Source organism: Salvia hispanica, chromosome 1, assembly GCF_029641045.1.
Source record: "Salvia hispanica isolate PSC_SH4W2 chromosome 1, Shi_PSC_v1, whole genome shotgun sequence".
In the NCBI taxonomy this organism is placed as follows: domain Eukaryota; kingdom Viridiplantae; phylum Streptophyta; class Magnoliopsida; order Lamiales; family Lamiaceae; genus Salvia; species Salvia hispanica.
In genome coordinates, this window is record NC_142692.1 from 41565804 (window position 1) to 41593415 (window position 27612).

Genomic DNA, 27612 nt, shown 5'->3' on the forward strand with positions numbered 1-27612 from the left:
CACTTGTATAGTGGTCGGCATTTTCCAATTATATTTTTTATGATTTCCGAGCACTTATACAGTGGTCGGAACTTTCCAAGCACATATATAGTGCTCGGAACAATTGTATAAAAATATTTATATTATAAGTTCAAAATAAATTTTAATATTTATGGTGAATTATCCGTAAATTTATGTATGCAAATTTTTTGAGATAGTGCTTAAAATATTGATATGAACTAATTTGCTAGCTAACTCTATGCATGGTAAATTATTGGAAATTAATTTATTTAATACTATTTTTTTTTATCCCGAGCATATATATAGTGGTCGGTTAAATCTATAAAAAACGTCAACAAACAATTTCAAAAGTCTTTGTTTTATTAGCGAGCCCTCTAAGGTGCTCGTATAAAAATTCCGACTAAGCGAATACCGAGCACTCTCAGTGCTAGGGAAGTGCTCGGTATATCTCGACTTGGTGCTCGGGAAAGTCTGTTTTTCTTGTAGTGAGAGGTGGTAATGGTCCCATACCCAGCCCAAGGCCACATCAACCCGGCCGCCGCCTTCGCCGAGTCCCTCGCCCTCCACGGCCTACGTGTCACCCTCGCCACCACCATTTCCCTATCCAAAACCGCTACATTCCACCACACATCCATCGCCATCCACCCCCTATCCGACGGCCACGAGCAAGTCACCCAGCCCGAGACCGTCGAGGCCTACTTCGCCCGTCTCAAGGCCAATCTGTCGTGCAGCCTGGCCGCCTTCTTGGACGAGTGCGGCCATGTTAAATCCGTGATCTACGACTCCTTAATGCCTTGGGTGCTTGATATCGCGCACCAACGAGGCTTGCTCGGGGCTAGATAAGCTTAGTGTGCAGTTGACTATGGCTAGCTGAATCACGTAGTTTGGTCTGGTCAGTCTCAAAAGATATGGTAATGGAATATTGAATTGCAAAGTTTTAGTCATTCCATGTGTATTTATAATAAAATTCTCACAGGTTTATTGTTACTTATTTACAACTTGTACATATTTGACCCACCACCTATTTTAAGTTGACATTAATTTAACCATTTTTTTCTCTCCTCGGTAATTTGTCAGTCGAGCATTAAACTCGTGTCATATAATATTAAGGCTCCTCTGTAATTTGTCAGTTGAGCATTAAACTCGTGTCATATAATATTAAGGCTATTTTTTATGGATGAATGGAGTATTTTGTTTTCAAATTTATAGATTAATTAGAATTGGACCAAATTTTATAATTTAAGGACCATTTTATCTCATGAAGATATTAGTGTATATGCTTCATGCTCTTAATTTGATGTGTCATCGGAGGTATTGGATTGGATGGCAAGGCTATGGCCAGTCAAGACTGTTGGACCAACTTACTTGCTACTCCAAAAAAGCAAGAGATCAGTTTCGAACCACATCATCAACCTGTTTGAGTCGAAACAAGATGAAGCGTGCCAAAAATGGCTCGACGCCAAGGGGAGCGGCTCAGTCGTGTACGTCTCGTTCGGAAGCTTAGCGTCTCTCCAAAAGGAGCAGATGGAGGAGCTCGCCCACGGCCTAGCAATGAGCAACTGCCCATTTTTGTGGGTGGTGAGAGCTTCTGAGATGGATAAGATAAAGAATCTTGATTTAGAGAAAGGCCTTGTTGTTGAGTGGTGTCATCAGCCACATGTACTGGCTCATAGCGCTGTGGCGTGCTTCCTAAGCCACTGTGGATGGAACTCGACTCTCGAGGCACTGAGCCACGGCGTGCCTCTTGTGGCCATGCCACAGCAGTGTGATCAGCCGACAAACGCTATGTTTGTCGAGGGTGTGTGGGGGTTCGGGATCGGGGTTAGAGCGGGTGAAGATGGAATCGTCGGGAGAGAGGAGATCGCGACGCGGGTTAAGCAAGTTGTTGAAGGAGATGAAGGGATTGAGCTCAAGAAAAATGCTTGCAAGTGGAAGAGTTTGGCTGATGAGGCTGTGGAACAGGGTGGGACTAGTGCTACTAATATTGATGAATTTGTTTCCACACTTGGAAAAATAGAAAAATAGAGATTTTTGTAAGATAATAATCACTCTGTCCCAATTTACTTGAGTCTATTCCCCAGTATCTAAAATACAACATTGTTTATGTGGTTGTTGGATCCAATACCGAAGATGATTTGGTGAGACTTTTTTTTTTGGGTACTGGTTAAAATAAAACACAAATATAACATAAAGTTTTGAAAGGAAAAGAAATGGCAACAAAAATTATGCATATATATAAAACTCAACAAATGTGTGTAGATACAAAATGGGTCTTGAGCTTATCTTGTGTGGATTCTCTGTAAATACAACATTCCTTCTAAGCTTAGGCGCTGAAAATTAATGGATTCTCGCATTCCTTATTTCCTGCAAATTATGCATATATATAAAACTCAACGAATGTTATCTTGTTTTGTTTTCGGTTTGTGTTCTAACTTCGTATCGAAAGCAAAAAGAAAGCGGGAGCATACCAGGGGAGTTTGAAAGTGTCTTTCCACCATCCTTGTTTGGAGCATGTCGTGACAATCTTATCCAATCGGATTATGATCTGAGGGAACGTCGGCCTCACACTGGGACTCGAATGCCAGCATTCCTCGATCAACCTGGGGCACACCACCAGCATTAGGCGTGAGCTGGGAAAACGTGTTTCTTGTTTGATTAGGCGAATATGACTCACTCTTTTAATTCTGGAGGAAAAGATTTGGATTTTGACTTGAATGATGGTCTCTTTCCATCTAAGCAAATAAGCCTAGCAGCATCGTCTGCAGACTTTGAAGAGAATGGCGGAGACCCCTCCATCATCTGGTCAAAGAAACGTGGCAAAACGTTTTGAAACTTGATCATTTCGTTCGAACTGAAAGTGCTTCAATATGTATAGTTAAGTATACCTCGAATAGCATAACACCAAAAGAGTACACATCCACACTTTTGTCGAATGTTTCATTCTTGTACACCTCCGGTGCTATGTACACATCTACAAATAGCACGGACAGAAAAGATTAAGATCGTAAACTACTTTATATATGAAAATGTTTAATCAAGAACTTATGTAATGTGTAAATACTCACTTGAACGATCTGTGGCCTCGGGCTGCAAAAGTTTTACTTTATCAGATGCCGGCGGTGATAACTTAGTAACACCGAACCCTGCAACCTTCAGCTGCCCTCCAAAATCCAGCAAAATATTTCTGGCACCTTACAAAAGTTGCAAATATTAAAAAAGAGTGATTTGGAAATGAAACACTCCATCTAAGTGGAAAGTATTCGGACACTCTGACCAACTTAAGCATTCCGTTGCCTTACTTTGGCTTTAAATCGCAGTGTATGATCGGTTCTGGTTTGCACTCGTGAAGACAATTCATGCCCCTGCACAATAAACGTCATATAAAAGACCAGAACGCAAGAAAATATATAAGTAATATCGGATGTTCGACCAGATAGCTCGTTGAGCAGATTAACAGAACAGGTGGAGTATGTCTTTGTAAATCAGCCTAAGTACCTGGCAATTTCAAGAGCAAATCTCAACGCCTTAGAAGTGGATAGCCGCCCTTTCTTTTGAAGGTAACCAGCAAGGTCACCCTGAAAAAATTAGAGCAAAAATAAGCAAAGTGGATAGCAGGGAAGCTATAAACAACCTCTCATCAATCGATTCCATACGAGACTAATGAAACTATAAACCACCTCTCATCCATCAATGCCATATAATACTATACAATCCAAATTCAACATTTCATATAAATGAGCAATGCATCAGTCAAAACACCAGTAGACGGTCAAGATAGCAAAATAGACGATTACAGAGAGAGAGAGATGATTACTTTAGAATGATGCTCCAAAACGATCATCATAGGTATGTTTTGGGTGACAGCACCAATAAACTGAACCACGTTGGGGTGCCGAACCTTTTCTAACAAGGTTAATTCATGCCTGAACACATTTCTGCAGAGTAGGAATTGGAAAATTAAATAACTATAACAAAAATATGAAATTTCTTTTATTATAAAGATAAAATAAATAAGCTAGAAGTAAAGCTGGAATAAGAGCAGCACATACATCGAGTCACGGTCTGCATGGCCATCCTTGTCGAGTATTTTTACTGAAACTTTAGTGCCATTCCACTTAGCAACTTGATAAGATCCCTGTCCACAGGCATAAGAGATGCAGTGATTAAAAATCAACAACCTAGAAAAGGCAGAATCACTCGTTATGCATACAATACATTCACAGAAGGCCATACCTTAGATATGCCATCACCTCTTCGTATTTGAATGTCCAATGGATTGAGCTCATACTCTGGAACTTCACGAGGATTTGCAACCGTCATGGGTGTCTTTTTGGTTTTCTAGGAAAACGAGAATTAATTTTATTAGTGGCGGTGAAAGGGAAACAAGCAGCTTCTCCACAAGATGATATTCATACTTACTGGAACGTTAGCTCCACGGGATTTCAAAATATTAAAAACTTCCACATTTCCATAATATTTTGCATCAGCAGCAGCCTGTCATGATCAATAATCAATCAAAGTTATCACAGAGGAAGCCTGTCCAAGTTTCAAAAGAACGTGAACGATACTCAAGTGCTATATTTGAAAAAGTCCTCCTCCCACAAAATAAAGTACTTCTACGAGATAAGGGCCATCGCCACAAAATAAGGGCCATAATAAGGGCCAAGTTTCAAAATAAAGTTATCACAGAGGAAGCCTACTCAATGAAGCATTAGCTACAAATGTCAGTTAAACAGGCTCAATATTTTGCTAGTTTTAGAACGTTCGGGAAAGTACTTCTACGAGATAAGGGCCATTGCCACAAAAAAATATCCATCACTTAAACACTTACAAAGCTTCCTAATCCTAATCTGGTCCAAATAAGTAAGAAAATCCACACCTACAAAACTTCCTGTTCTTTTCTTGGTGTGTTGAAAACCCATTGCTCGTCCCATCTTGAATAAGCACTCATTAATTATTCAATAAAGAGACTAAAACACATAAACGGACGTAAATAAAACACCAAACGCAGATTGCAGAACGCAACAAAAAAAACAGAACTACAAATAAAAATTTAAAATAAAAAGCAGAACACAACAAATAAACCAAAAAACAGAGCAAGAAATAACAATTGAAAAGAGATAGCAATCGAGACTACCGTGCTGCCCCATCGATCCCGAGCATCAATATTGGCCTTCCTGCTGAGGAGAAGCTTGGCGACCTCGACGTGGCCCTCGCAGGCGGCGATGTGCAGAGCGGTCCGCCCATCCAAATCAATGCTATTCACATCAATCCCTTCATCGAGCAGCTCCTGCAACCCCCCCACGTCTCCCCTGCACGCCATGAACAGCAGCTGCATTGTGCTGTCGAGGTTGCTCGGCACCGTCAGCTCCTCCTCCGCGCCGTCTCCGTCCGCGGCCACCGGATTCCGCCGTATCGGGTCCATCGACGACTGGCGGCCGAAGCTGAACCGGAAATTGTTCCGCCGCGGGTCCAGCGAGTTCTGCCGCTGGAAACTGAACCCCCGGCTCATCTTCAACGACCCCGTCGAGAACTGGCGCGAGATCCCGCGCTTCAATTGCGACGCAATATCCATCACTCAATTCAATTCAATTCAATTCAATTCACGAAACTGTTTCTGATCACGCCAAAAACCATAACCCCCCACCCAATTAATATTAGGGCCCAGGGAAATAAAATTGAAAAAATCCCCTTTCGATTACGTTAATTAAGATTGAATTTTTTTGGCGGTTTCGCCTCAAATTGAATTCCGAAATCAGTGATTCACCTCAAACCAACACTGTTCCTTCTTTCAGTTCGACCTAATTTCTCCCCCAAATGGAAAATTGCGGGGAAATGGAGTAATCCAATATGCGTCCGTTGATGAATTTCAACGAATTTGCGGTGTGTGAAGAGGTGTGGAATTTTGTCAAGTTGTTGAGGACTATTTTGGAGGGAATTTTGGACAGACGATCGAGGTGGAGAAGAAGAGAGCCCTCAAACGGAAATGGAAAGGAATGAAGGAATGAAAAAGGAATGGATCTGAGTGAGAGAGGCCAAACAGATGGGAGGGGAAGAAGACACCATAATTTTGCATGTATTTTATTCCACTCGATACGCGAAACACACGTTATTATTACATTTTCTTTTCCATAAATATAATTGGATATTAATCGATTGGAAAAGAATAAAAATCAATCAATTCTATTGATCGACTGTGCAACTTTGAAAGTCGGTCGGAAAATTCATAAATCTTGAATTCGTTATCAATTATCTGACGCCAAAAATATAAGTATAATAGAAGTATGTGTTTTTCAGTTAAACAATGTCATTTTGTTTATGAGCATACGATATGGTTGATGTCTACTTATAATTTATCGGATTTCGTATCATACGATTTCACCTAATTTTTTTTTGTTATGTAAATAAATTTGATTTCCCTGTTGATTTAAGGGAACAAAATCAGAATTCGTCAAAATTTCAGTTTTGCTTTTCACAAAACGAGTCATTGGTATGTAAATATAAACACTTTCTTACGTCTCGTGAATTACACAAAACACGGTTGTTCAATCAAGAGTAATGTAACGTCATTAATTCATTGCCATTACGATGTAAATTTAGTGTAAATTTCCTAAAAGAATACAGTATTATATCCTACTACTATCATATTGAATGTAAAACCGTGTGTGGTGGTTACATATGATGTATTTGATGTTTCCAACAATAAAATGTGTATTAGGTCAAGACTTGCAAAGTCTTTTTTTACTCATTGAATATACATCAAGTTAAAAATATATGCACAATCTACATAAATTGAATTCGTAATCATATTTTTATTTTTTTATTTTGATTTCAGAATTTGTAAGAGCATCCACAATGACAATAGATCAGCCATAGGCCAGCCACAAACTCCTCCTGCCACATCATCAGCACTAAAATTCCTCCTGTCACATCATTAGGACAAGCAATCGGACAAGCAATAGGCTAGCCATAGGCTAGCCACATCAAACAAAATTTAGAAAAAAACAATTAAAAATTTACGGAATTAAACACAAATACGGAATTAAATTTACGACGCATATACAGAAAAATTCATTAATTTTATTTAAATAAAAAAAGTACATTAACCAAAAAAAATTACATAATAAAAAAAAATCGGGCTTCCACACACGAGCCCCCACCCCACTCTACTCCTTGTCGTCGTCGCCGTCGCCGCCACCCGGGACCCCCAAATCTGCGGCATCTGAGCCCGCGTCTGATCCCCCCAACTGTACTGCGGCGGCATCCAAATCGACCCGCATACTCTCGATCATTGAGTGAAGAAACCTCTTCTCCACGAGGTCAGTTGCCTCCCTCCATTCAGATAAGATCTTGTGCATCTATTTACGCGTTTGTTGACGCGCGAAGAAGGCGAGCTCGGTTGGCGACTTGCCAGCAGGGGGATGCCGACTGGACCTCCTGGGACCCTGGGTGACTCCCCTCGCTGGCCGTTGCGCCCGCCTTTGACCAACCGGGCGAGTGCGGCGAGTAAACGATAGAGGGGACGGGAACTCCTGAACATCCTCAGGGAGGTCGTGCGAACCGCCACTACTGCCGCTGTAATCACCGGCATAGTTCAGCCGCTACTTCTTCGGCCAGCCAGCATCGACACCCGCCTGGAACTTTGAAGAGCTGACTAGAGTTTAATGGTTAGCGAGAGAGTGTTCAAAAATTAATAAAGAAAACCCTTGGTCCAGGAAATCCGCTAGACACTGGGTCTAGGAACTTAGAGAACCTTGAGCTACCTGTCGTTGGGCACACAATCACTACCTTTACTCCCCCTTCAAAAACCCTCAACCCGCTTTAGCTAAGAAAATTAGAGCATCCGCATCGCTGACTCGATGCGGGCTCGGTCTTGTCTCGACGAGACAAGCCAGCATCGAGACAGCGTTGCGAGGCTCGTCTCGTCTCGACGAGACGAGACATCTCGTCGCGCGACGCGTGCCGGCGAGGCCGGCCTCGAGCTGGCGAGACGACGCGTGTGCCCACGTGGCGCGCGCTGGAGCATTGCGTGACGCCCACTCGCCGGCCCGCGAGTGGGCGTCGGAATTATGACGTAATAATTTATTTATTTTTATAAATTCAAAAAATTCGAATTTAATAAAAAAAAAATCAAACGGTCAAATGACCGTTGGGAACAAACGGTCAAATTTTTTTAAAAAAAATTTCTTTTATTCTTCTATAAATATACTCCATACTCCATTCACCATTTTACACACAAACACTACTCTCAAATTGTTGAAAAAATGTCTGGCGGTGGAAACTCCAGCGGCGGTGCTCCGGCGGGTTCGACTTGAACTCGTTCGACGATTGGGCGAGCATGTACAACTGTTTGGTACTCCCGGTTCGTCGCCGGGCACCCAAGGCTCGACCACCCCGCCGGCGTACCAAACACCACATTTTGATGTGGATGCATACTATCGTCCCTCCCCCCCCCCCCCCGAGGTACGGGCAATCGCCGGGATTATCCCAAATTCCGGATAATTTTTTGGCGCCTGAACGCAGTTTGCCCGACTGGCCAATTGGTGGAGGCTCCGGCTCCAGTTCCGGCAGGATCAGCCTCAGGCTCGGCGTCAATGCCGAGGAGGAAGAGGAGGAAGCGGAGACAGAGGTTGTGGGAGACGACAACCGTCATCCATACAGCCAAGCCGAGACGTTGGCTTTGTACAACGCTTGAATTAGCGTCTCGTACGATCCTGTCGTCGGGAATCAACAAACCCACAAGTGTTTTTGGCTAAAAGTCACCGAAGTTTACAACGCACGAAGGCCGAAGAATATCGTTGCCCGCAACGTGAAGATGCTCTGTAGTCATTGGGACCGATGCGACAGAGATGTCAAAAACTTTTGCGTGATATACAGGGGAGAAGAGGCGAATTATCAGAGCGGAGCCAGTGGAGCCGACATTCTGAGAGCGGCGTTCCGGGTCTTCAAAGACGACGTCGGCAAAGATTTCAAGCTTGTCGATGTTTGGTCGCAAGTCCACCACCTTGAAAGGTGGGCTGGCGGTGTCGAGTCGGGCTCGAAACGCACGAAGCGCACGGCGCGTGGCCACTACTCATCTAGTGATGGCGGCGAAGGCAACACCTCACGTGAGGGCACGCCAACCGATGATGCAGGGGGTCTTTTTCCGGTACACGACGTCGGCCGCAAGGGAACAAGGCGGCGAAGGCGGCTAGAGCAAGGGGGAGAGGGAGGGGCCGCGGCGAATCAAGCCAGGCGGGCGAGGGCTCGGGCATGGGCATGGGCTCGCACACCCTAATGTCCATGTACCTGGTCGCCACGATGGCGGACCTTTCAAAAATGACTCCTGGCCAAGTTTCAGCCCATATGGCCGGAATTGAGTATATGAGAGCTCAACTTGGTATAGGTGCACCGCCGACTTCGGGGGACGATGATTCGCCGGCGAAGTAGTTTTTATAGTTTAATTTAGAGTATTTTAATTATGTATTTTTTTTATTTTTTAGGATTTTAAATTATGTATTTTTTTTATTTTTTAGGCTTATAAATTGTAATATTTATTTTATTTTAATAAAGTGTGTTTTTATTAATTGAATTTGTTGGAATTAAACATAAAAAATGAAATTGAATTAATAGTTAAGAGATGGTTAAGAGATGGAGGGATACAGGTGTTGTCTCTTAGTTAAGAGATGAGCTGAAAAGTATAGTGGGGCCCATGAATAGTGAAGAGATGAGACGGTTAAGAGACGGATAAGAGACAGCGTTGCAGATGGCCTTAGTACATGGAAGCAGGGATCGAATCCACAAATATGAATGCGTAAATAAACATGTTCAAAGATTTGGGAACTATTTTGGACTGCTGCCACGCAATTTTTGGGGTTGAGCTTTAATTCCTAGACTTGGTAAATGAAATATTCTACTCGAACAGCTAGATCTAGGCAGAGACATAAAAACATGCATATTAACCGAAATAGAGCGAGACAATTACTAGACCGAGCAAACAGTTTCCTAAATTAACCTAGACTTGGAAAAAATTAGACGTGGGGACCATTTTCTGAAAAGGAAGAGTACGGTTGAAAAGCTGCAAAATAACTAACTAAAGGACTAACTAATAGCGACATCATCTTCTCCAATATTTATCACGAAACAACCAGTTAAAAATAGAGCAGAACGAAGATCAAGCAAAGCGTACGAAATTAAACCGATAGAAAAGAAAAACAGGTAAAACTAAGGCAGATCTACGACTACTAGACGAGGCAAACAAGAATGTAGAATTTAAACAGCAAAATCAAGCGGAAACAAACAGATCCATCCACGGGACGCTTAATCCACTCCGGATCCAAGCCATCCACAACAACCAAACATTATTTCCATCTCCGATCCTCACAAGTTTACATAGATTCAACCGATCAACAACAAATTTCTTACAAACCAACTCCAAACTCAGATCAACCAACAATAATCAGCAATCAAACCAAAAGCACCACGATAAGATAAACGAAAACAAAAGTAGCGATATCCATTGCAAAGTACGAAGTATCCAACGATAATAGCAAAACAGAACCGAGCCTCGAACAGCGAGGACTCGGCGAGTACGAGAAGTAAACAGAAAAGCAAAAGATGATTGTTTCTTCGCCTCCATAGAGACGGTGTTGCGACACTATCGAACTGAAATGTGAACCCGTACACCAATTTCCCCGTGAGTGTGTGTAGAGAAGTGAAAACTAAGCTAAGAGCAGAAAAGTGATCCCCTCATGTCAAGCGCATGCTCTTATTTATAGCGGACAAAGCTTCTAGACTGTTCCTGCAATCTCTATTTTGCCCTCTGATTTGATGCTCCTCAGTCTATTGGCTCTTCCTTTTTCTGTTTAATTTTCCCGCTAGCTTCTTCTCCCCGGCAATCTTCATTTTCTTCCTGGGGCTAGCGGTTTCTCTACACACCTGGATTATAATACCTTATTAGACCCATGAAATCACAGAATTTTACCCCATAACCAATGCATGAAATTAGCCTTATCAAACTTCTCGGAATCCATCAGCACCAGATAGCAGTTCCAGTAGGTGAATTCCTTATATAGCCCCGGCATGGGGAAGGCTTTCTCCGCTATCCTCCTGCAGTCCTCGTCAGTTTGGCCACTGGTCTTCATGCGGGGGGCGTTGGTGTACAAGCCCGCAAATTAGGAGACCCCAGACCTGATTCGCTCCCACCCCTTCCGGCACTCCTCGCCGTTGTATGCCTTCCCATGCGAGCAATTCCTCTTGTAGGCTGTTGCCATTTTAGCCCACATGTTGATGATCCTCTGATTGTTCGAAACGAATGGATCATCGCAAACAGAAACCCAAGCCTTGGACAGCGCGTCGTTCTCATCATCCGTCCACTTCCTCCGTGTCGGGCTGCCGTCATCAGCCGGCTGCGACGACTCGCCGACCACCCCCTTGCCCTTCCTCTTCTTCTTCGGTTCGCCTCGACCCCAGCCCCGCCCTACTCCCCCCATGGAGGGGACGGGAGTGTCCGCCTCCTCGGATCTATCCCCAGCTCCTCTAAGGAGAAAGTCTCTACCCCAGTGAACTGCGTCTCCGATGGGGTCGATGTGTGCGAAGAAGCAATCAAAAAATCAAGACTGGGACGATAGACATTGTCCCCCCTCCCCCCGGCGTCCCCTGCATCACGGTTTGCACCCCCGCCTACCACCCCGGCATCATATGCATCCCGGCACCCCACCCGGGCATCATCTGCATACCGGGTTGCATCCCCGGTACCCCCTGCCCGCCGCCCTGCGGCATCATCTGCATCCCCTCGGTTGCCATAGTCCGGCCGCCATCCCGGACATCATCTGCTGCCAAGGGTACATGTTGTAGTACCCGCCGCCCATCGGCCCCCATCCAGCTCCCGCGGGTACCGTGGGAGTTTGAGTCCCGCCCGTCGCTGGAGTAGACTCGTTGTTGTTATCCATTTCGCGTTGTTGCTCTTGTACATAAATTAAGAGAGAGAGAGAGAGAGAGAGAGAAAACTCATTAATACAAGTGGTGCGAATGAAAATGACGTGAAAATCGCGTATATATAGTGTTTCGAAAATTTAATTAAAAAAAAATGCGCTGGCTGATCGCTCGCCGATCGCCAGCCTACAATGGCGGCGAGCGGATCGGCGAGCACATCGGCCAGCGCTCGCCGAATTTCTCGCCGAAATGGCGCTCGTCGGTTGCAATGGTTCGGCGAGCGGACCGGCCAACGCCGGGAATCGGCTAGCCGATCGCTCGCTGACCATTATAGATGCTCTAATTATTTAGTGATACGTGATTTTGCAATATTTGTGATGACTTCTTGTTGATCAATACGATCATTTTTTTACTCTGCTATCATAATTCAATAACTATCCTATATTTCATTTGATATATTGTGTCTTTGACGAAAAGAAAGAGGAAGAACTGAAATATTTTTACTACACTGACTCATTCCATTATTATTTTAATATAAAACAATCATATAAACTAAGATTTATAATTCACTAACCTTTGTTTTTATTTATTTTTTTCATAAAATTAAACAATTTTTTAAAACGTGAGCCATTCAATTATGAGATATTTAAATATAGATGGGAATTTTCTTTTTTAATATTATAAATTTTTCAATCCTAATATATAGTACTCCCTTCGTCTCCGATTAAGAGTCACACTTGTATTTCTGTACTCGTTTTGTAAAAATAATAATAAATAGTTAAAGTCGATAAATAGTAAAATAAAATGGAGAATAAGGTAAAGAAAAGTCTTCTTTACATTATTCTCTCTCTTATTTTACCATTTTTTCACTTTAACTATTTATTATCATTTTTATAAAACGAATGTAGAAATACAAATGTAACTCTTACTCGGGGACGGAGGGAGTATATTTTTATCGATTTGTCGAGCTATTCAAATCAAATTAATCAATCAATGAATTTTGGCATATTCAGTTAAATTGATGTCCATACTCGTTAATAAAAGCAGATAAAGAGATGGTTGAACATTAAGACACTTGGCATTAAATTCCGTGTAGGGTATAGTTTGAAGTGGACAAAAGTGGTTGAGTTTAACAGCTATTTATGATTTTGTGCCAACTAGGCTAAGATTCAAACATTGTGGAAGTTTGACTTGTTCAATATTATATTCATTCTTGGAAAGATATAATTTAACTAGAGTGTTATTCTAATCTTATACTATCATTGAAGTCACGAAACTAATTAAACCAATCATCAAATATACCGTGATACTCTCTTTCATCCGTGTATAATATTATGCGAGTTTTGATAAATTATTAATTTTTTTTTATTGATATGTGAATCTCATATCTAAGTAATAGTAGTACTCTATTTACATGAACAATAAGGACAATATTGTTTGAGAATTTCTTGCAGTAGTTTGAATTATTATTTTTTTTGACATTTAATCACACATACGCTTATATTTTATTTTATGTCACAAAAAATAAAACTATAGCCTGGGCCATTACATCAATCATTATAGGCAGTGGACTTGCATTGTCCTTGTTGGCTCAGTCAAGCCGACAATATTTTGTCGTAGTAAATAAACTTATATAGGATTTAAAATATTTCATTTAATAAAATACTATATAAACTCCTAATAAATCAGAAATTTGAATAATTTTAAAAAATGTATGCGTGAGATAATATTTTTAAATGGCTAGCTATTTTTTCAATATTGCCTATAATTTGTATTTGTACAAAAAAATCATAAAAGGGGCTTAAATAAAATAGGACTTTAAAAGCGATGGATAGTATTTTTTTAAATTGTAAATGTATATAAATCCATGTAGGCAGCGTAGGTTCTTAATAATTTGAGATATGGTGAGACTTTTAGATTAATAATGTAATTACTAATTAAAGTAGTAAGGATTGTGTCATAGTGTCACTTTCTACTTTGTGCAAATTGCACTAAGAAATTTGTATTGTATGATCTTCTTTACAATTTACTTTAACTAATTTGTCGGTCGATCGGTGGATTTTCAATTGTTGCTGCATTTACAAGAGATGCTATTCTATTAAATACTACTACTACAATTACTTTCTTTGAAAGATCAACTAGCCCTCAATAACTTTTTATTGATTTATCACAATCACAATCACAAATCTTTGAATATTTCAATGATAGTTGAAGTTTTGGTAATTCAAGATTAAGTCTAACGTATAATCCTATAATTTGAATTTTGAGATGTTTTTGGATATTCTAAAAAAGAATACGACTCGACTAAGTTGGAGTGTTGGACCATCATAAAAGGAACTACGGCTAAAATAAATTGGGAATTTGGAATGGAGGAAGAGTAGTAGTAGACTAAACTAAATTGGGAATTTGGAATGTAGGAAGAGTAGTAGTATTGTTCGTTCGGCAATACTCATATGCATATATAGGCAAATTATGAGTGTATTTTTATGTGTAAAAATTGTTTTGCATGAGTTCGGGTATTCAGACACCATCGAACCTATAATCCTTTAAAAATCATACTACGAACTTTTATGTATTTATTAATTTTATGAAAAGTTTCAAATTTTTACAACCGAGAATTTAGAGCCAAAAAGAAAAAAAAAAAACACTGAATTTGTGGAGTATATTTTATGCGAGAATTTGACAAACTAATTCACATTTCCAAACACCAAAATTATCAATCCTATGCAAAAATCGAAAATTTATGTATTATAATAAAGATTTGGAACAAATTAAAGAAAGTTCAGATTATTTTTGAAACAAAAAAAATCTTAAGTTAGATAAATAAACGATACTCGCCTCATAAATTAAATTGAAGTAAAATTCTACACCAATTATGAAGCTAGTGTTAGTTGACTTCAATCCTAAGGCCTCGTTCGGTTTGCGGGACAAACATAATTTAATCCCATCTACTTCAATTATCAGATGTTCGGTTACCACTTTCCACCTAATCTTGGCCCGCAACTATTGATCTCGGCCCGTCGCGACAGACTCCTTTTCTCCCTAATCTCGGGACTATCCATCAGAGCCCACCCCCTACGACTAAATTATCCGCCTCTCGTTCCTCTCTCAACCAATGCTCTTATTCGAAGGAGAGAGATGATCTGGGTTGGAGAAGAAGACACCCATTTTTATTTATTTATTTATACTTCGTAAATCTATCCATTTTCATTTATTTATTTATACTTCGTAAATCTACTGTCACATATAACACTTGTCATTTTTGTTGGAATCCACGTATCTTGGATGATGGAGTATCGATTGTAGCATTGTAAATTTATTTGTAACTTTAATTTAATTAGTTAATAATTTTATATTTTATAAATAAATGAATTCAACCAAACAGATGATATTAGATAATCTTAAAATGAGAGGTTATTATTTACTAAATATTTTACTAAAATTGTTTTGGATATAGTCTTAGCAACCAAATACCTATATAAAATCCTATACTAATATAATCTTGGATAAAGCCCATCTCATACTATCCAATATTGTATCTCATTACTATTTAATCTTATGAACCGAACACCATCTAAATGTATTTAAATCGAGTACAAATATTCACCGATTTATGTTTGAAAAGCACAAATCAAGAGATTCGATTAAAATTTAGCTTGTTAAATATTGAGTAATAAATAAAAGAAAAGTCGCAATCGCCGATTTAGCCATGTGGAATTAAGCAACTTCGTCCACATAATTCGCATATATTAATTTCCACTTGGTATTAATATAATATTTCAAATTCAATTTTTTGGACTTTTATAACTAGGAGATGGCTTTTGATTAATTCTTAACAAATACAAAACTATTTAAATCATGTGATATATTTTGTAAAGCAAAAGGAAAGTCTTTTAAAAAAATATCACTGCACATGCCACATAAACTAGCTTGTCTCCATTGCAACAACACTTGCCTATGGATGTTTCAAGTTAGTATTATTTTAAATTTTAAATTGGGGTTATGGGCTATATGGTTATTTAGTAAATTCATAATTATTTTTAATTAATAAATGACGGCTATAGGTAGCGGACTAGTTTTCATATGTATGATTGCGAACAAATTTAAATTAATTTCATATTTTTCAATTAATTTTTAAAATTTTGTATCAAAATATAACCATGCTTCTTAATAGTTTATATCTGAGGTCAAAGAATTTAATTTCAGACTACTAAAGTCCACCATAATGCGGTTTTTATAATTTTTATTAATTCAATTAAAATAACAATAACGCATTAATATGAAAAACTCTTGTTAAAACTTGTATAAGGATATGGATCCTAGAAAGCCCAATTGCACTATTGAGAGAGTTAGGCCTGGAAAGCCCAATTATGGTCCCAGTTACAATTTGGACTAATTTGAGCATTTCTTTTTGGAAAAATCACTATGTTCTAAAAAAATAAATCAATAAATTATAATATTTCATTTTAAAAATTTTAATTTTGACAATTGTGACAACTAGTAAAAATAAAATTAGAGATTTAATTGTGGACATAAAATCAAGATTGTGATTTATTATTAAAATTAGACTTTGAGAATAGTAGTCCAAACGTTAATGATAATAAATGTGTGTCACAATGGTAAAAAAAAGACAAGGACTTGTATGCGAAGGGGAGATCTACTCGGACGCAACGCACACAAGCTGCTTGCCAAGGTTGCGGCCAGAGAAGAGTCCTATCAAGGCAGCCGGCGCTCTCTCAAGCCCTTGGGCGATGTCTTCGACATATGCTATCTTTCCTTCCCTAACTAGGGGAATCACAAAATCGAGAAACTTCGGAAAGAGATGCACGTAGCTAGGAGCAAAAAACCCTTGCATTCGGATTTGTTTTGTCACAACTTTGAACAAGTTTCGGACACCTTGTGGCTCTTTAAGGTTGTACTGTGAGATCATTCCACATGCTATGATTCGACCATTGAGATTCATGTTCAAAAGCACAACATCGAGCATCTCCCCTCCCACGTTATCGAAGTACATGTCGATCCCTTGTGGGAAATACCTACACGAAACATACTCTTAAATGGCCTTAATTGATGCATGCTAGTCTTAGGTAATGGCCCGTGTTATTTTATAGCCCGATAAGCATGACTCAAAGCTCATATTTCCGCCTAGAAAATTAACTCAATATACTAACCTCTTTAAGGCTGCATTTAGATCAGTTTCCTCTTTATAATTAAATGCATCATCCAACCCGAATTTGTTCTTCAAAAGATCCACCTAACATATACACAGAAGATAATTGGATTTGATCAAACAAATCATAATAATGCAAGTAATTAAGTATGGGTGGAGCAAACCTTTTCTTTTGATCCAGCACTTCCAACAACATAGCAGCCCAAGAGCTTAGCAAACTGACCAGCAAGCTGACCAACAGCCCCAGAAGCAGCAGAAATGAATACACTTTCTCCCTTTTTTGGACATGATATTTCATACATACCAATATAAGCAGATATTCCAGCCCACCCTGAAATTATTCCACATCACTAATTATATATGAAGATATAATTTTGCTGAATTCACTATATAAAATTGGAATATTGGAGATTTAATTAAACTCACCAACAAGTCCAGTGTAGTAGGAGAGAGGAACATCTGTGTGCTCAATCTTTAAAAGAATGTCGGTGGATTTCACAAGACTGTATTCTTCCCATCCAAACATTCCACAAATCAACTCACCTTTCTTGTAGTTGGGATTTGAAGAATCCACTACTTTGGCCACTCCATTTCCTAGTATTGGCTGTGTAATAATAGTATTAATACAAAGATCAATCATGTGTATGTCGAATTAACCGAACTGAACCGAACTGAAATTTTTATTAACAGATTAAAAATACAACCTAAATAGAAACCGCAAGACCAATAATATTAAACTTATTACTATGGATGAATATTTGGTTTTTCAATTTGATTTTTTACTAAATTGAACGAACCAAAAATAGATTTTTATAAAATTAAAACCAAATCTAATTATTCAAAAATATTACTCCCTCCATCCAAAAATAGGAGTCAATTTTATTGTGTGCATATGTTTAAGAAATGTAAAGAATAGTGGGTTGGAAAAGTTACTGGAATATGAGACCCAATTTTTTATATTGATTTTATAACAAAGTGTGACTCTTATTGTGGGATGGAGGGAGTAAAAAAATCGGTTTGAACTGAAAAAACTAAAATAACACAAATAGAGTTTATTTTTGGTTTAGTATATATTATTAAAATTAATTTCCGTTTTTAGGTTTTATTTATCTGAATCTAAAAACTAAAATTTTGCCAAAAATTAAATTGAATAGAATCAAAATCCAAAAAACTGATCCAAATTTTATACTCCGTCAATCTCCTAAAAATTGATAAAGTTGTATATGGCATGAGTTTTAACGTGGAATTGGTAAAATAAAAGAGAAATAGGAAAGAGTGAGACAAAGAGAGAAATGTAATGGAAGTAGTGTTAGTGGATTGTGAGGTCCATATTATTAGTGGTGTGTGTTTGTTCAAAACTTTCCTTATTTAGACCTTGTATAATTTGGAGGAACTGTCCAAAATGGAAAAACTAGTCTATTTTTTGGAGACGGAATGAGTACTATTTTGATATATTTCGGATCAAATATTCGATTTTTCGTATATTTTGCTCACCACATACTACTACTAGCTCTTACTTAGCCGGTTTTATCTTCAATTATCTAATCGATACTTTTATAAATGTAATAAAAACTTTTAAGAATCATAAATGAACATGGGAGAGAAGCCATTAGCCATACCAAGCCAGGTGTAAAAATGGGAATATAGTTGTCGTCGATTTTGCTCATGCGGCTGCGCATGTAAGGGTCGCAGGATAAGTAGAGAGTCTTCACCAAAACGGCGTCGCTGCAGCTGTTGGGCACCTTGAGTTTGATAGTGGAGGCTTTCACTGTCATTGCTGATTCTGTCGGAAATCCATCTATGTAACCATTGAATATTATTTGTGTGTTGCTCACTTCCTCTTCCTCACCCATTTTTTTATTCACTGTGTGTTTAATTTGTAGAAAGAAAGTCATCATCAGTTAACGAGGATACAGCTTATAAATTTGATTCAGGTGATAAGATTTTTGTGGCTGCAGAATGTCATATATATATGCATTGCTTCACAGATTAATTTCACATGGGATATTATCACACTCTTTTGTACTCTCCCGTAGTTGAGTGTTCTTTCATTTTAGGCTTTTCTCAAATTAGTGGGGTTAATATCTAATTACCGTTACTTTATTATTTTTTTATTTTACTCTCTTTTATAGTATATTTCTTCATTAGCTCTCCATTTTATTTTATCTTCATTTAATTTATTAAGTACAATTTTCTTAATATCTGCGTACAACAGAAACGCCTCATCTTTAAAGCCATTACCCTTAACCCCATATTTTTGTTGATCTGAGCCGCCCCGTTTGTTGCTCCAACCCGCCCCATGGGGCTCGTCTTGCACGGGTTGGGGGATGGATTGCACTTTCTGTCTCTTGATTAGGATTTTTGTCAACTCCCTCTCTGCAAGTCTTCTTGGTCATCTTTCATCGGAAGTTTCTTGTTCTTCCAACGTCTCCATGGTGTGAGCAAGCAATGGCAGATCCAGAATATGAAACTTATAGGATCAAAATTTTCTTGTTCTCCCAACCTCTCCGAGATGTAAATCTTCACACGTACACATAATTAGCTCAAGACTTGTTGATATAGCTCAGCCCAAAAGACTAATCTGTTAGATGAGAGAGTCAATTTAGTCTATATACTATATACCAGTTGTTCTCACAATCGATGTGAGAATTGAGTCTGTAACACTTGTTTTAGATTCTAAGAGAGTATTAAAAAAAACAACACAAATAACAATTGTTTCCACCAACAGAAAATTGAAACAAATTAACATGATTGAAAACTCGTATAGTCCAGTATCAATTTGACAAATTAATAGTGGACCATGAAAAATATAACCCAATGGAGCTTCTATCAATATATTTTTCAAACTTCAAAGTCGACCGCGTCACATTATTCGAGGATACGAACAACGATGCTAAGCTAGTCCGAAGCAACACGCACGAGCTGCTTCCCGACGTTGCGGCCCGAGAAGAGGCCGATCAACGCAGCGGGCGCCCTCTCAAGCCCTTCCGCGACGTCCTCCACGTACGCAATCTCGCCTTCCTCCAAAAGCGGCGCGACTAAATCGAACAGCTTCGGATAGAGATGGCGGTAGTGATAAACAAGAAACCCCTGCATCCTGATCTGCTTGGCCATGATGCATAGCAAGTTTCTCACGCCCTCGCCCTGTTTGAGGTTGTACTGCGATATCATCCCGCAAGTCGCGATCCGACCGTTCAATTTCATGTTCGGAAGCACCGCGTCGAGCATCTCCCCTCCGACGTTGTCGAAGTATATGTCTATCCCTTGAGGGAAACACCTCTTCAGAGCTGCATTTAGATCAGTTTCTTCTTTATAGTTGAATGCGTCGTTGAAACCGAATTTGGTTTTGAGGAGATCCACCTAATGCAAAAGGTCAAAAAAGATGATTTAGTTATTGATGTTATTGAATTTTACAAATAATAGTAGTTAAAATTAAAGTTTGATTTTCCCAGTTTTGTATAGCTAAAAGAAATGACTAAAAGAACAATTTGAGCCTTGATTTTGTGTTGATTGTAAAATTAATGACGTTAGTAGTACTCCCTCTATCTCAGATAATTTGACCCAATATTCCATTTCGGTCCGTTTCAAATAATTTGACTCATTTCACTTTTACCATTTTTGGTAGTGGACTCTATATTCCACTAACTCATTCCTACTAATATATAAAAGTAAGATCCACATCCAACTAACTTTTTCAACTCACTTTTCATTACATTTCTTAAAACTCGTGCCTGGTCAAAATGAGTCGAATTATCCGGGATGGAGGGGGTAATTTTTAAGGTATTAAAATTAAATTAAATGGATAAACAAAAATAAAACAGATGCTTACCTGACCAAACGAGAAGGGTTCTAAAATATGGTGATCACATATAGTATAAGGTATGTATTCACATATTATTTCTCTATCTCTATGCAGGGGCATAGCTATTTTTGAACCCATAGAATTAAGACCAAATATTAGCCTTTAATTTGAAAATTTCACGGCTAAGATTTGAGCATGTGCAACAAATTTTAATGAACTAAAATAGATAAAAGTAATAATGTCATTTCCACTAAAATTGAGCTAGCTACGTATGAAGGTGATTCATAACTTAATTTGTTCACGAATCACTAAATTAATTATGAAAATAATTTATTCTCTCATATAAAATCGCATAATATTAAATTTCGCATTATTTATCGATTCAAATTATTTTTCATTAAAGTCATATACATAGACATCCAACCTTGTCTTTGGTGCCTGCACTTCCGACGACGTAGCAGCCGGAAAGCTTCGCAAACTGGCCAACAAGCTGCCCAACAGCTCCCGATGCAGCCGAAACAAACACCATGTCGCCTTGTTGTGGTTTCGATAGCTCATAAAAACCAGTGTAAGCAGTCATCCCAGGCATACCTTCATTATTTATACACATATCAATCTTTTCAAAATTGTCTTAATTTAATTAATAATTGATACCAAGAATCCCAATGTAGTAGGAAAGAGGCACATTGGTGTGGTGGATTTTTCGAATGAAGTGTGTTTGTGTGGATTTGATAAGAGTGTATTCTTCCCATCCGGTTATGGCAGTCACCAAGTCTCCTTTCCTGAAATCGGGATGAGAAGAATCCACCACTTTCGCCACTCCTTCTCCGCTCATCGGCTGTGTTTACACACACCATAACAACATTAAATACGAGAACTCATCACAAAAGACCAGTCTGTCAGGAAAAAGAGCCCATTTTATCTATAAATCACACATATGTTAGTTCCGTAATTCCATTTTATTATTAATAAATTTAAGTTCCAACGAATTGAGGTTTCAATAATTTCTATATCAGTTGGGTCATTCTTGTAACATCAGTTACCTCGGAAGGGGTGAAGATGGGAACATAGTTGTCGTCGATTTTGCTCATGCGGCTGCGCATGTAGGGATCGCAGGACAAGTAGAGATTCTTCACCAAAACGGCATTGTTGCAGTTGTCGGGCACTTTGAGTTTGATAATGGAGGTTTTGAGGATCATGTCTGATTCTTTTGGGAAGCCTTGAATGTAATCTTTGAATATTATCTGTTTGTTGCTCACTTTCTTAGCCATTTTCTCCTTTTCTTCTTACCTGCAGCCAACGTGCATGATGTCTTATATATACTACTTGTTTTCGTTTTCTCAAATTGATAAAATATTTTATTTCATCAAAGTTAGGTGGTGTGGCGAACCTCTTTACATAATAATGTGGAAACATTGCTTTACTTTAATTTGGTAGCTAAATATGGTCCATCGTTCTATTTTTATGTTGTGGTAGCATCATATATACAGACCTTATAACTTTTATCGTGGATTTGTGTCTAATTTGTTAGGGAAAGTAGGTGGTGGGAATATGGCGTAGTTCCATCACTTGACACTGACGAAGCCGAATAAACATCAATTGTGTCGGAATGACTCGAATCAACGCCTTTTCCATGATGTACGATATATTTTGATCGCCTGACATTGGGGTCAAATCCTATTTTTATTATTTTTCAATATTTATATAATTTTCGTGAAAAAAAAGTTGTAGTTCTTATTAATATTAATATCACAAAAACGATGTCATTCCAAAACAATAATTAAATTGGTAGACCTACAAAGTTAATCCCCATAAATAAGGGATGTAATTTAGATCGGAAGATCTTCATCCACAACTGCATATTAACACTTGTGGGCAATTTTTTCTAATATTGTTTAAAATTTTAAAAAACTAAACCTAATTTATATAGCAGCATAACATAAATTTGGATAGTTATAATAAATAGGAGAGTCCATTTATGAAATGGGCGGGCCTTTAGGCTACATTTAATTTAGCGGCCCACAATAAATCCTTTCAATACACACCATTCAGTTTTGTATATAGAAAATATAAAATACATATAAATACTAGGACTGGAATTTTTGAGACGAAGTGAAAACATGATATGAGCACACACGAAACTAGTGGATTAATCTCAAACCTTATCATGTCTGAATAATCTTCCTTGTCAAGTCGATCTGATAAGAACACAATAATTTCTAGTCGAGTTCGGGTTGGGTTCAAATAACTCATTAATAATAATTACTATCATTATAATTATTCATATTCCTTATTTTTTTTATTTCCTTATTAGATCAGAATAATATTTTTTAATTCAGCCATTCTTGTCCGCATAGTCTTGACCACTACCACTACATCGTCGGGTCATATCTCATCCGCAATATGCATCTCGTGTCGCTATTGTCATGTGATATCGAGTTTGTTTTGATTCTGAATCATGCCAACACAAACAGAGTCGTGTTGCTAACTGATTCAAATGCTGAGCCCTACTTCGGTCTCCTTCTAAGAGAAACTATTTTGGAAGTTTTCCTTGATCTCTTGCGTGTGGTCTTGCATTATAATATCTAATCAATCCCTATCAACTGCGATAGTTTGTTAACATGCATGCATATTTGTAGTGTCATGTTATGATTAGGTTAAACTGTAAAAATACCATAGAATTAGTATGTTAAAACTGACTGATCAACATAGTACATAGAGTAACTTTATTTCAAATCACCAAAACCTAATCGCTTATTTTTCCTTATTTTCGAAATTACCGAACTCTAATAGTCATTTTATTGTTAGATCCCAGTCACTGTTATGCACCCATTTTATAAAAATGATACTCCCTTTCGTCGCATAGTAGATGTCACACTTTCTTTTCTAATTTGTCCCACAAAAGATATCATATTTCCTCTTTTGGAAAAAGTTCCATCTCACATCAATTATAAAATTATATTTTCTCTCACCACTTAACACACAAAATAACATCTCCTAAAATCATGTGTCATCTTCCAAGTATGACATCTACCTTGGGACGAAGGGAGTAATAAATAGTTAAAGTGGAGAAATGGTAAAGTAAGAGAGAGAATAATGTAGAGAAGACTCTTCTCAATATTATTCTCTCTTATTTTACCATTTCTCTATTTTAACTATTTATTATCATTTTTATAAAACGGGCGCAGAAAATGACTTAGACTCCTAAATAGGAACGAGGGAGTACTTATTTAGATAGAAGCTAATTTGACGATTCTTACAAAAACTTTTTATATTCTATACTTATATGTTACGTTTTCAATATGATATACTATTGGCCGTTCAGATCTTCCGACGTGATTGGCTGGGAACAGATATGCATAAATATTACATAAGCTAGGTTTGCGTGGAGACACGTGAATTTGTAGCACAATTATTCCCATGAATCATGCATGAAAATTTCATGGATCGGTGTTTTATGAATTATGATAAAACAACTAAACACATTTTTCTCAATCTAACTGCCAAAAAAAATGAAGTTTGGTCAAATTCTGATTTGTCCCGCAACTTTAAAAATATTCAAAAAGCATGAAGTTTATATTTGTTTGTAATTAATCCACACTGGAAAAAAAAATCTAGCTAGATCAATTGAGTTGTTTTGTTTATAAATCTGACTACTTTGTAATTAACAAACAGACACCGAGGTTGTCACATCTGTTATAGTTTTGCCAAATTCTTTTGACATGGGCCATTTTGAACTACATGATTTTTTTGGGGCTTATTCTGAATATATATATCATACATCAAATTTCATGATTTTTATGGCATTTGCCCGATTTTTAAGATGGTATATCTATCTATTAACAAATGCACGTTGCCCTGTTTTAGGGATTCCATGTTTCTCGCACTAGTTATATTTTTTTCCTACTATTTGATTGGATGCATGTGATATATGTCGATATTCACAAATTCATTGCTTTTATACACAGCTACGTATATGTTCGGCAATTAAAGAATTTTGTGTCTTTCACATAAATTCAATTATTAGGTATACACTAGACCTAGAACAAGAAAATATTAACATATACTCCAAACTATTGTTAGGATAAAGTTGACTTGATAATTTACTAATTTCCTGCGTAACTCCAGTAACAGAATATCTACAACATATCTTAGCCTTAAAAAATATTATTCTATCCAACTTAAGACAGTTTTTGTTAGTTAATTAGATTTGATCGAATGATTTAGGTATAGCTACTTTTTCTGATCATTACTCAAAGTTGAACTATAAATACCACCTCCTAATCCCATTTCAAAATCACAACATAACACAACACACCAAAAACACACATACACACACACTAATAAAATGGCCACATCAAGAATGTTCCAAATTTTGATTTTGACAATTTTGTTCTTCTCTTCAATGATTCTTGCAGCCAGTCCCACCTACAATATCCAGTCCTACGGTGCAAAATCCGGCGGAAAATCCGACTGCAGCAAGGCCTTTCTGAGTGCTTGGGGGGCGGCCTGCGCCACCAACGCCCCGGCCACTATATATGTGCCCCCGGGGAGGTTCCTCATGCGAAACGTATATTTTAATGGCAATTTGTGTAAAAACAATGCCATCACTATACGTATGGACGGGACCCTAGTAGCTCCCTCTGATTACAATGTTATTGGGAGTAGTGGGAGCTGGTTGAAATTCGAAAGGGTCACCGGAGTTTCCATCTACAGTGGAACCCTAGATGCCCAAGGCGCCAACTTGTGGGCTTGCAAGAACTCCGGCAAGGGTTGCCCTAAAGGCTCTACGGTATGTTTACATATGTTATATTCCCTCTATCCATAATCAATAGTTCTGTTTTTTTATATATTTATTTTATGTGGTCCACTGCCAAGACTATTGGCACAATGTACAAAAGAGTGTCAATTGTATGTGTAAAACCCTTTTTTTCTAATAGTTATTTTTTTTATTGTAGTCATTGGCCTTCTACAATTCGAACAACATACGGATCAACGGATTAGTGTCGTTAAACAGCCAAATGTTTCACATTCTTGTTGACGGGTGTCGGAATGCGAATCTGGTGAACGTGAGGGTGTCGGCTCCGGGGAACAGCCCGAACACCGACGGGATTCATGTGCAGCAGTCATCCGGTGTTACTATCATGAACTCCCATGTTTCCACTGGAGATGACTGCGTCTCCATTGGCCCCGGCTCCTCCAACTTGTGGATCGAGAACCTCGCTTGCGGCCCTGGCCACGGAATTAGGTATAACTACTCATGTTACGGACTCAATTCCCACATCGGTTGTAAGAAATAACTGATGTGAGTTGTATAGACTAAATGAGCTCTCTCTCCTAACATGTTAGTTTTTGGGGATGAGTTCTCTTGTTTGGTCTGTATCAACTCACCCCAACTACATAAGAAACACTATTATGTCCACAAAACAAAAAATACAAAACTGTCATATTTGAAAATGTACTAATTATATTTTTATTTATTGTTTTGGCAGCATTGGAAGTCTAGGTTGGGATATGAATGAAGCAGGAGTGCAAAATGTGACGGTGAAAACTGCCACATTTAGTGGAACTGAAAATGGTGTGAGAGTGAAGACATGGGCAAGGCCTAGCAATGGATTTGTGAGAGATGTTTTATTCCAACATCTTGTAATGGTTAATGTCCAAAATCCAGTCATCATTGACCAAAATTACTGCCCTAACCATCAAAATTGTCCCCATCAGGTAAAATTCATTATTTATTTATTTTATTCATATTCTATGAAATTGAAAATTAAAAATTTATTTTTTTTAATTTTGGGTATTCGTAGGGCTCGGGTGTGAAAATTAGCAACGTGAAATACGAAGATGTACATGGAACGTCTGCGACACAAGTTGCAGTGAAATTCGACTGCAGCAAAATGCGGCCGTGCAGTGGGATTAGGCTGGATGAAGTGAACCTCACCTTCAGAGACAAACCGGCCACGGCTTCGTGCTCCAACGCTGGAGGCACGGCCGATGGAGTTGTGAAGCCGAGCAGCTGCTTATAAGTGGCGCACAAAATGGCAAAATCAGTTGCTATATGATTAGTACAAGGCTTAGGTTATACGAAATAATTTAACTTTAAGATATGAATTAAAGTTTCGTTGTATGATATAGTTTCACAAATTCTTAGGAGGCCATTATTACCATGTATCTCAAAGTGTATTGTGTGGATGAATTATTATTACTGATTGAATATCAGAAGTTGGTGGATTAATTTAATATATTCTTATAGAGTGTTTTCTTTAATTAAAATTTATCATATAAATAGAGGAATAAGGAAAGATTGATTTTTTTTTTATCATATTTTAGTGCTTTCATGCATATTTTTTATTTAACTCATACTCCGTTATCTAGCGTATGATTTCAAGCATGATAAAATGAGAAAAATATTATCATTCAAATACCTATCTCTATATATTATTATGCAAATACAAACTGGTTGGCTATAAGATTGTTTAATCCTATACTTAAGTACACCTATCTATCTACATTATAAAACATGTAAAAATAATGAAGAATACCGGAAATTATTAGTGTAGGAAAAATAATTTACCTTTATTTGTATAAAGAGCATATTGTATGAATAATCATGAATTTTGGTGAAATTCAGGTCAGCCGCAACTATAAATTTAGAAAAAAAAAAATAATGCAATTTGGTTGAATTCTAGTCCACCCAACACTTTTTAAAAATCAGTCAGAAAATTCA

General features: G+C 38.0%; 4 protein-coding genes and 1 pseudogene across 4 annotated transcripts; 2 read left to right on the forward strand and 3 right to left on the reverse strand.

Moving 5' to 3' along the window:
* Window positions 1-455: 455 nt before the first annotated feature.
* LOC125220653 (UDP glycosyltransferase 9 pseudogene) lies at window positions 456-2025 on the forward strand (annotated as a pseudogene).
* A 186-nt stretch (window positions 2026-2211) lies between these two features.
* Window positions 2212-6099, reverse strand: LOC125218131 (integrin-linked protein kinase 1-like). Its single transcript, XM_048119735.2, has 12 exons — window positions 5138-6099; window positions 4420-4494; window positions 4234-4338; window positions 4050-4135; window positions 3815-3935; window positions 3496-3575; window positions 3300-3362; window positions 3066-3184; window positions 2886-2971; window positions 2675-2799; window positions 2469-2600; window positions 2212-2364 (listed from the first exon to the last, which is right to left on the reverse strand). The coding sequence occupies exons 1-12, from the start codon at window positions 5573-5575 to the stop codon at window positions 2358-2360; spliced, it is 1437 nt and encodes a 478-aa protein (XP_047975692.1). The 5' UTR covers window positions 5576-6099; the 3' UTR covers window positions 2212-2357.
* Window positions 6100-16446: 10347 nt separating this feature from the next.
* LOC125219321 (2-alkenal reductase (NADP(+)-dependent)-like) lies at window positions 16447-18976 on the reverse strand. Its single transcript, XM_048121269.2, has 5 exons — window positions 18703-18976; window positions 17510-17687; window positions 17248-17414; window positions 17085-17167; window positions 16447-16949 (listed from the first exon to the last, which is right to left on the reverse strand). Exons 1-5 carry the CDS (start codon window positions 18934-18936, stop codon window positions 16571-16573), a joined length of 1041 nt encoding a protein of 346 aa, XP_047977226.1. The 5' UTR covers window positions 18937-18976; the 3' UTR covers window positions 16447-16570.
* An 839-nt stretch (window positions 18977-19815) lies between these two features.
* On the reverse strand, window positions 19816-22162 carry LOC125223792 (2-alkenal reductase (NADP(+)-dependent)-like). Its single transcript, XM_048127087.2, has 4 exons — window positions 21929-22162; window positions 21540-21723; window positions 21310-21476; window positions 19816-20443 (listed from the first exon to the last, which is right to left on the reverse strand). Exons 1-4 carry the CDS (start codon window positions 22154-22156, stop codon window positions 19982-19984), a joined length of 1041 nt encoding a protein of 346 aa, XP_047983044.1. The 5' UTR covers window positions 22157-22162; the 3' UTR covers window positions 19816-19981.
* Window positions 22163-25196: 3034 nt separating this feature from the next.
* Window positions 25197-27127, forward strand: LOC125224100 (polygalacturonase-like). The gene is made up of 4 exons (XM_048127446.2): window positions 25197-25677; window positions 25844-26133; window positions 26378-26606; window positions 26693-27127. Exons 1-4 carry the CDS (start codon window positions 25234-25236, stop codon window positions 26909-26911), a joined length of 1182 nt encoding a protein of 393 aa, XP_047983403.1. The 5' UTR covers window positions 25197-25233; the 3' UTR covers window positions 26912-27127.
* Window positions 27128-27612: the final 485 nt, after the last annotated feature.

What these genes read in the sequence shown, in the direction of transcription:
- LOC125224100 (XM_048127446.2), top strand. Translation starts at nt 25,234, where the DNA reads ATGGCCACATCAAGAATGTTCCAAATTTTGATTTTGACAATTTTGTTC. An exon ending in GGCCCTGGCCACGGAATTAG is followed by an intron (nt 26,134 to 26,377) that starts GTATAACTACTC and finishes TTGTTTTGGCAG; the next exon opens with CATTGGAAGTCTAGGTTGGG. An exon ending in ATCAAAATTGTCCCCATCAG is followed by an intron (nt 26,607 to 26,692) that starts GTAAAATTCATT and finishes GGGTATTCGTAG; the next exon opens with GGCTCGGGTGTGAAAATTAG.
- LOC125219321 (XM_048121269.2), bottom strand. Translation starts at nt 18,936, where the DNA reads ATGGGTGAGGAAGAGGAAGTGAGCAACACACAAATAATATTCAATGGT. An exon ending in CCATTTTTACACCTGGCTTG is followed by an intron (nt 17,688 to 18,702) that starts GTATGGCTAATG and finishes ATTATTACACAG; the next exon opens with CCAATACTAGGAAATGGAGT. An exon ending in CTACTACACTGGACTTGTTG is followed by an intron (nt 17,415 to 17,509) that starts GTGAGTTTAATT and finishes GAATAATTTCAG; the next exon opens with GGTGGGCTGGAATATCTGCT.
- LOC125223792 (XM_048127087.2), bottom strand. Translation starts at nt 22,156, where the DNA reads ATGGCTAAGAAAGTGAGCAACAAACAGATAATATTCAAAGATTACATT. An exon ending in CCATCTTCACCCCTTCCGAG is followed by an intron (nt 21,724 to 21,928) that starts GTAACTGATGTT and finishes GTGTAAACACAG; the next exon opens with CCGATGAGCGGAGAAGGAGT. An exon ending in GTGCAGGCACCAAAGACAAG is followed by an intron (nt 20,444 to 21,309) that starts GTTGGATGTCTA and finishes CTTTTGCATTAG; the next exon opens with GTGGATCTCCTCAAAACCAA.
- LOC125218131 (XM_048119735.2), bottom strand. Translation starts at nt 5,575, where the DNA reads ATGGATATTGCGTCGCAATTGAAGCGCGGGATCTCGCGCCAGTTCTCG. An exon ending in TTTGCTCTTGAAATTGCCAG is followed by an intron (nt 3,363 to 3,495) that starts GTACTTAGGCTG and finishes TTTATTGTGCAG; the next exon opens with GGGCATGAATTGTCTTCACG. An exon ending in TTGGTGTTATGCTATTCGAG is followed by an intron (nt 2,800 to 2,885) that starts GTATACTTAACT and finishes TTCTTTGACCAG; the next exon opens with ATGATGGAGGGGTCTCCGCC.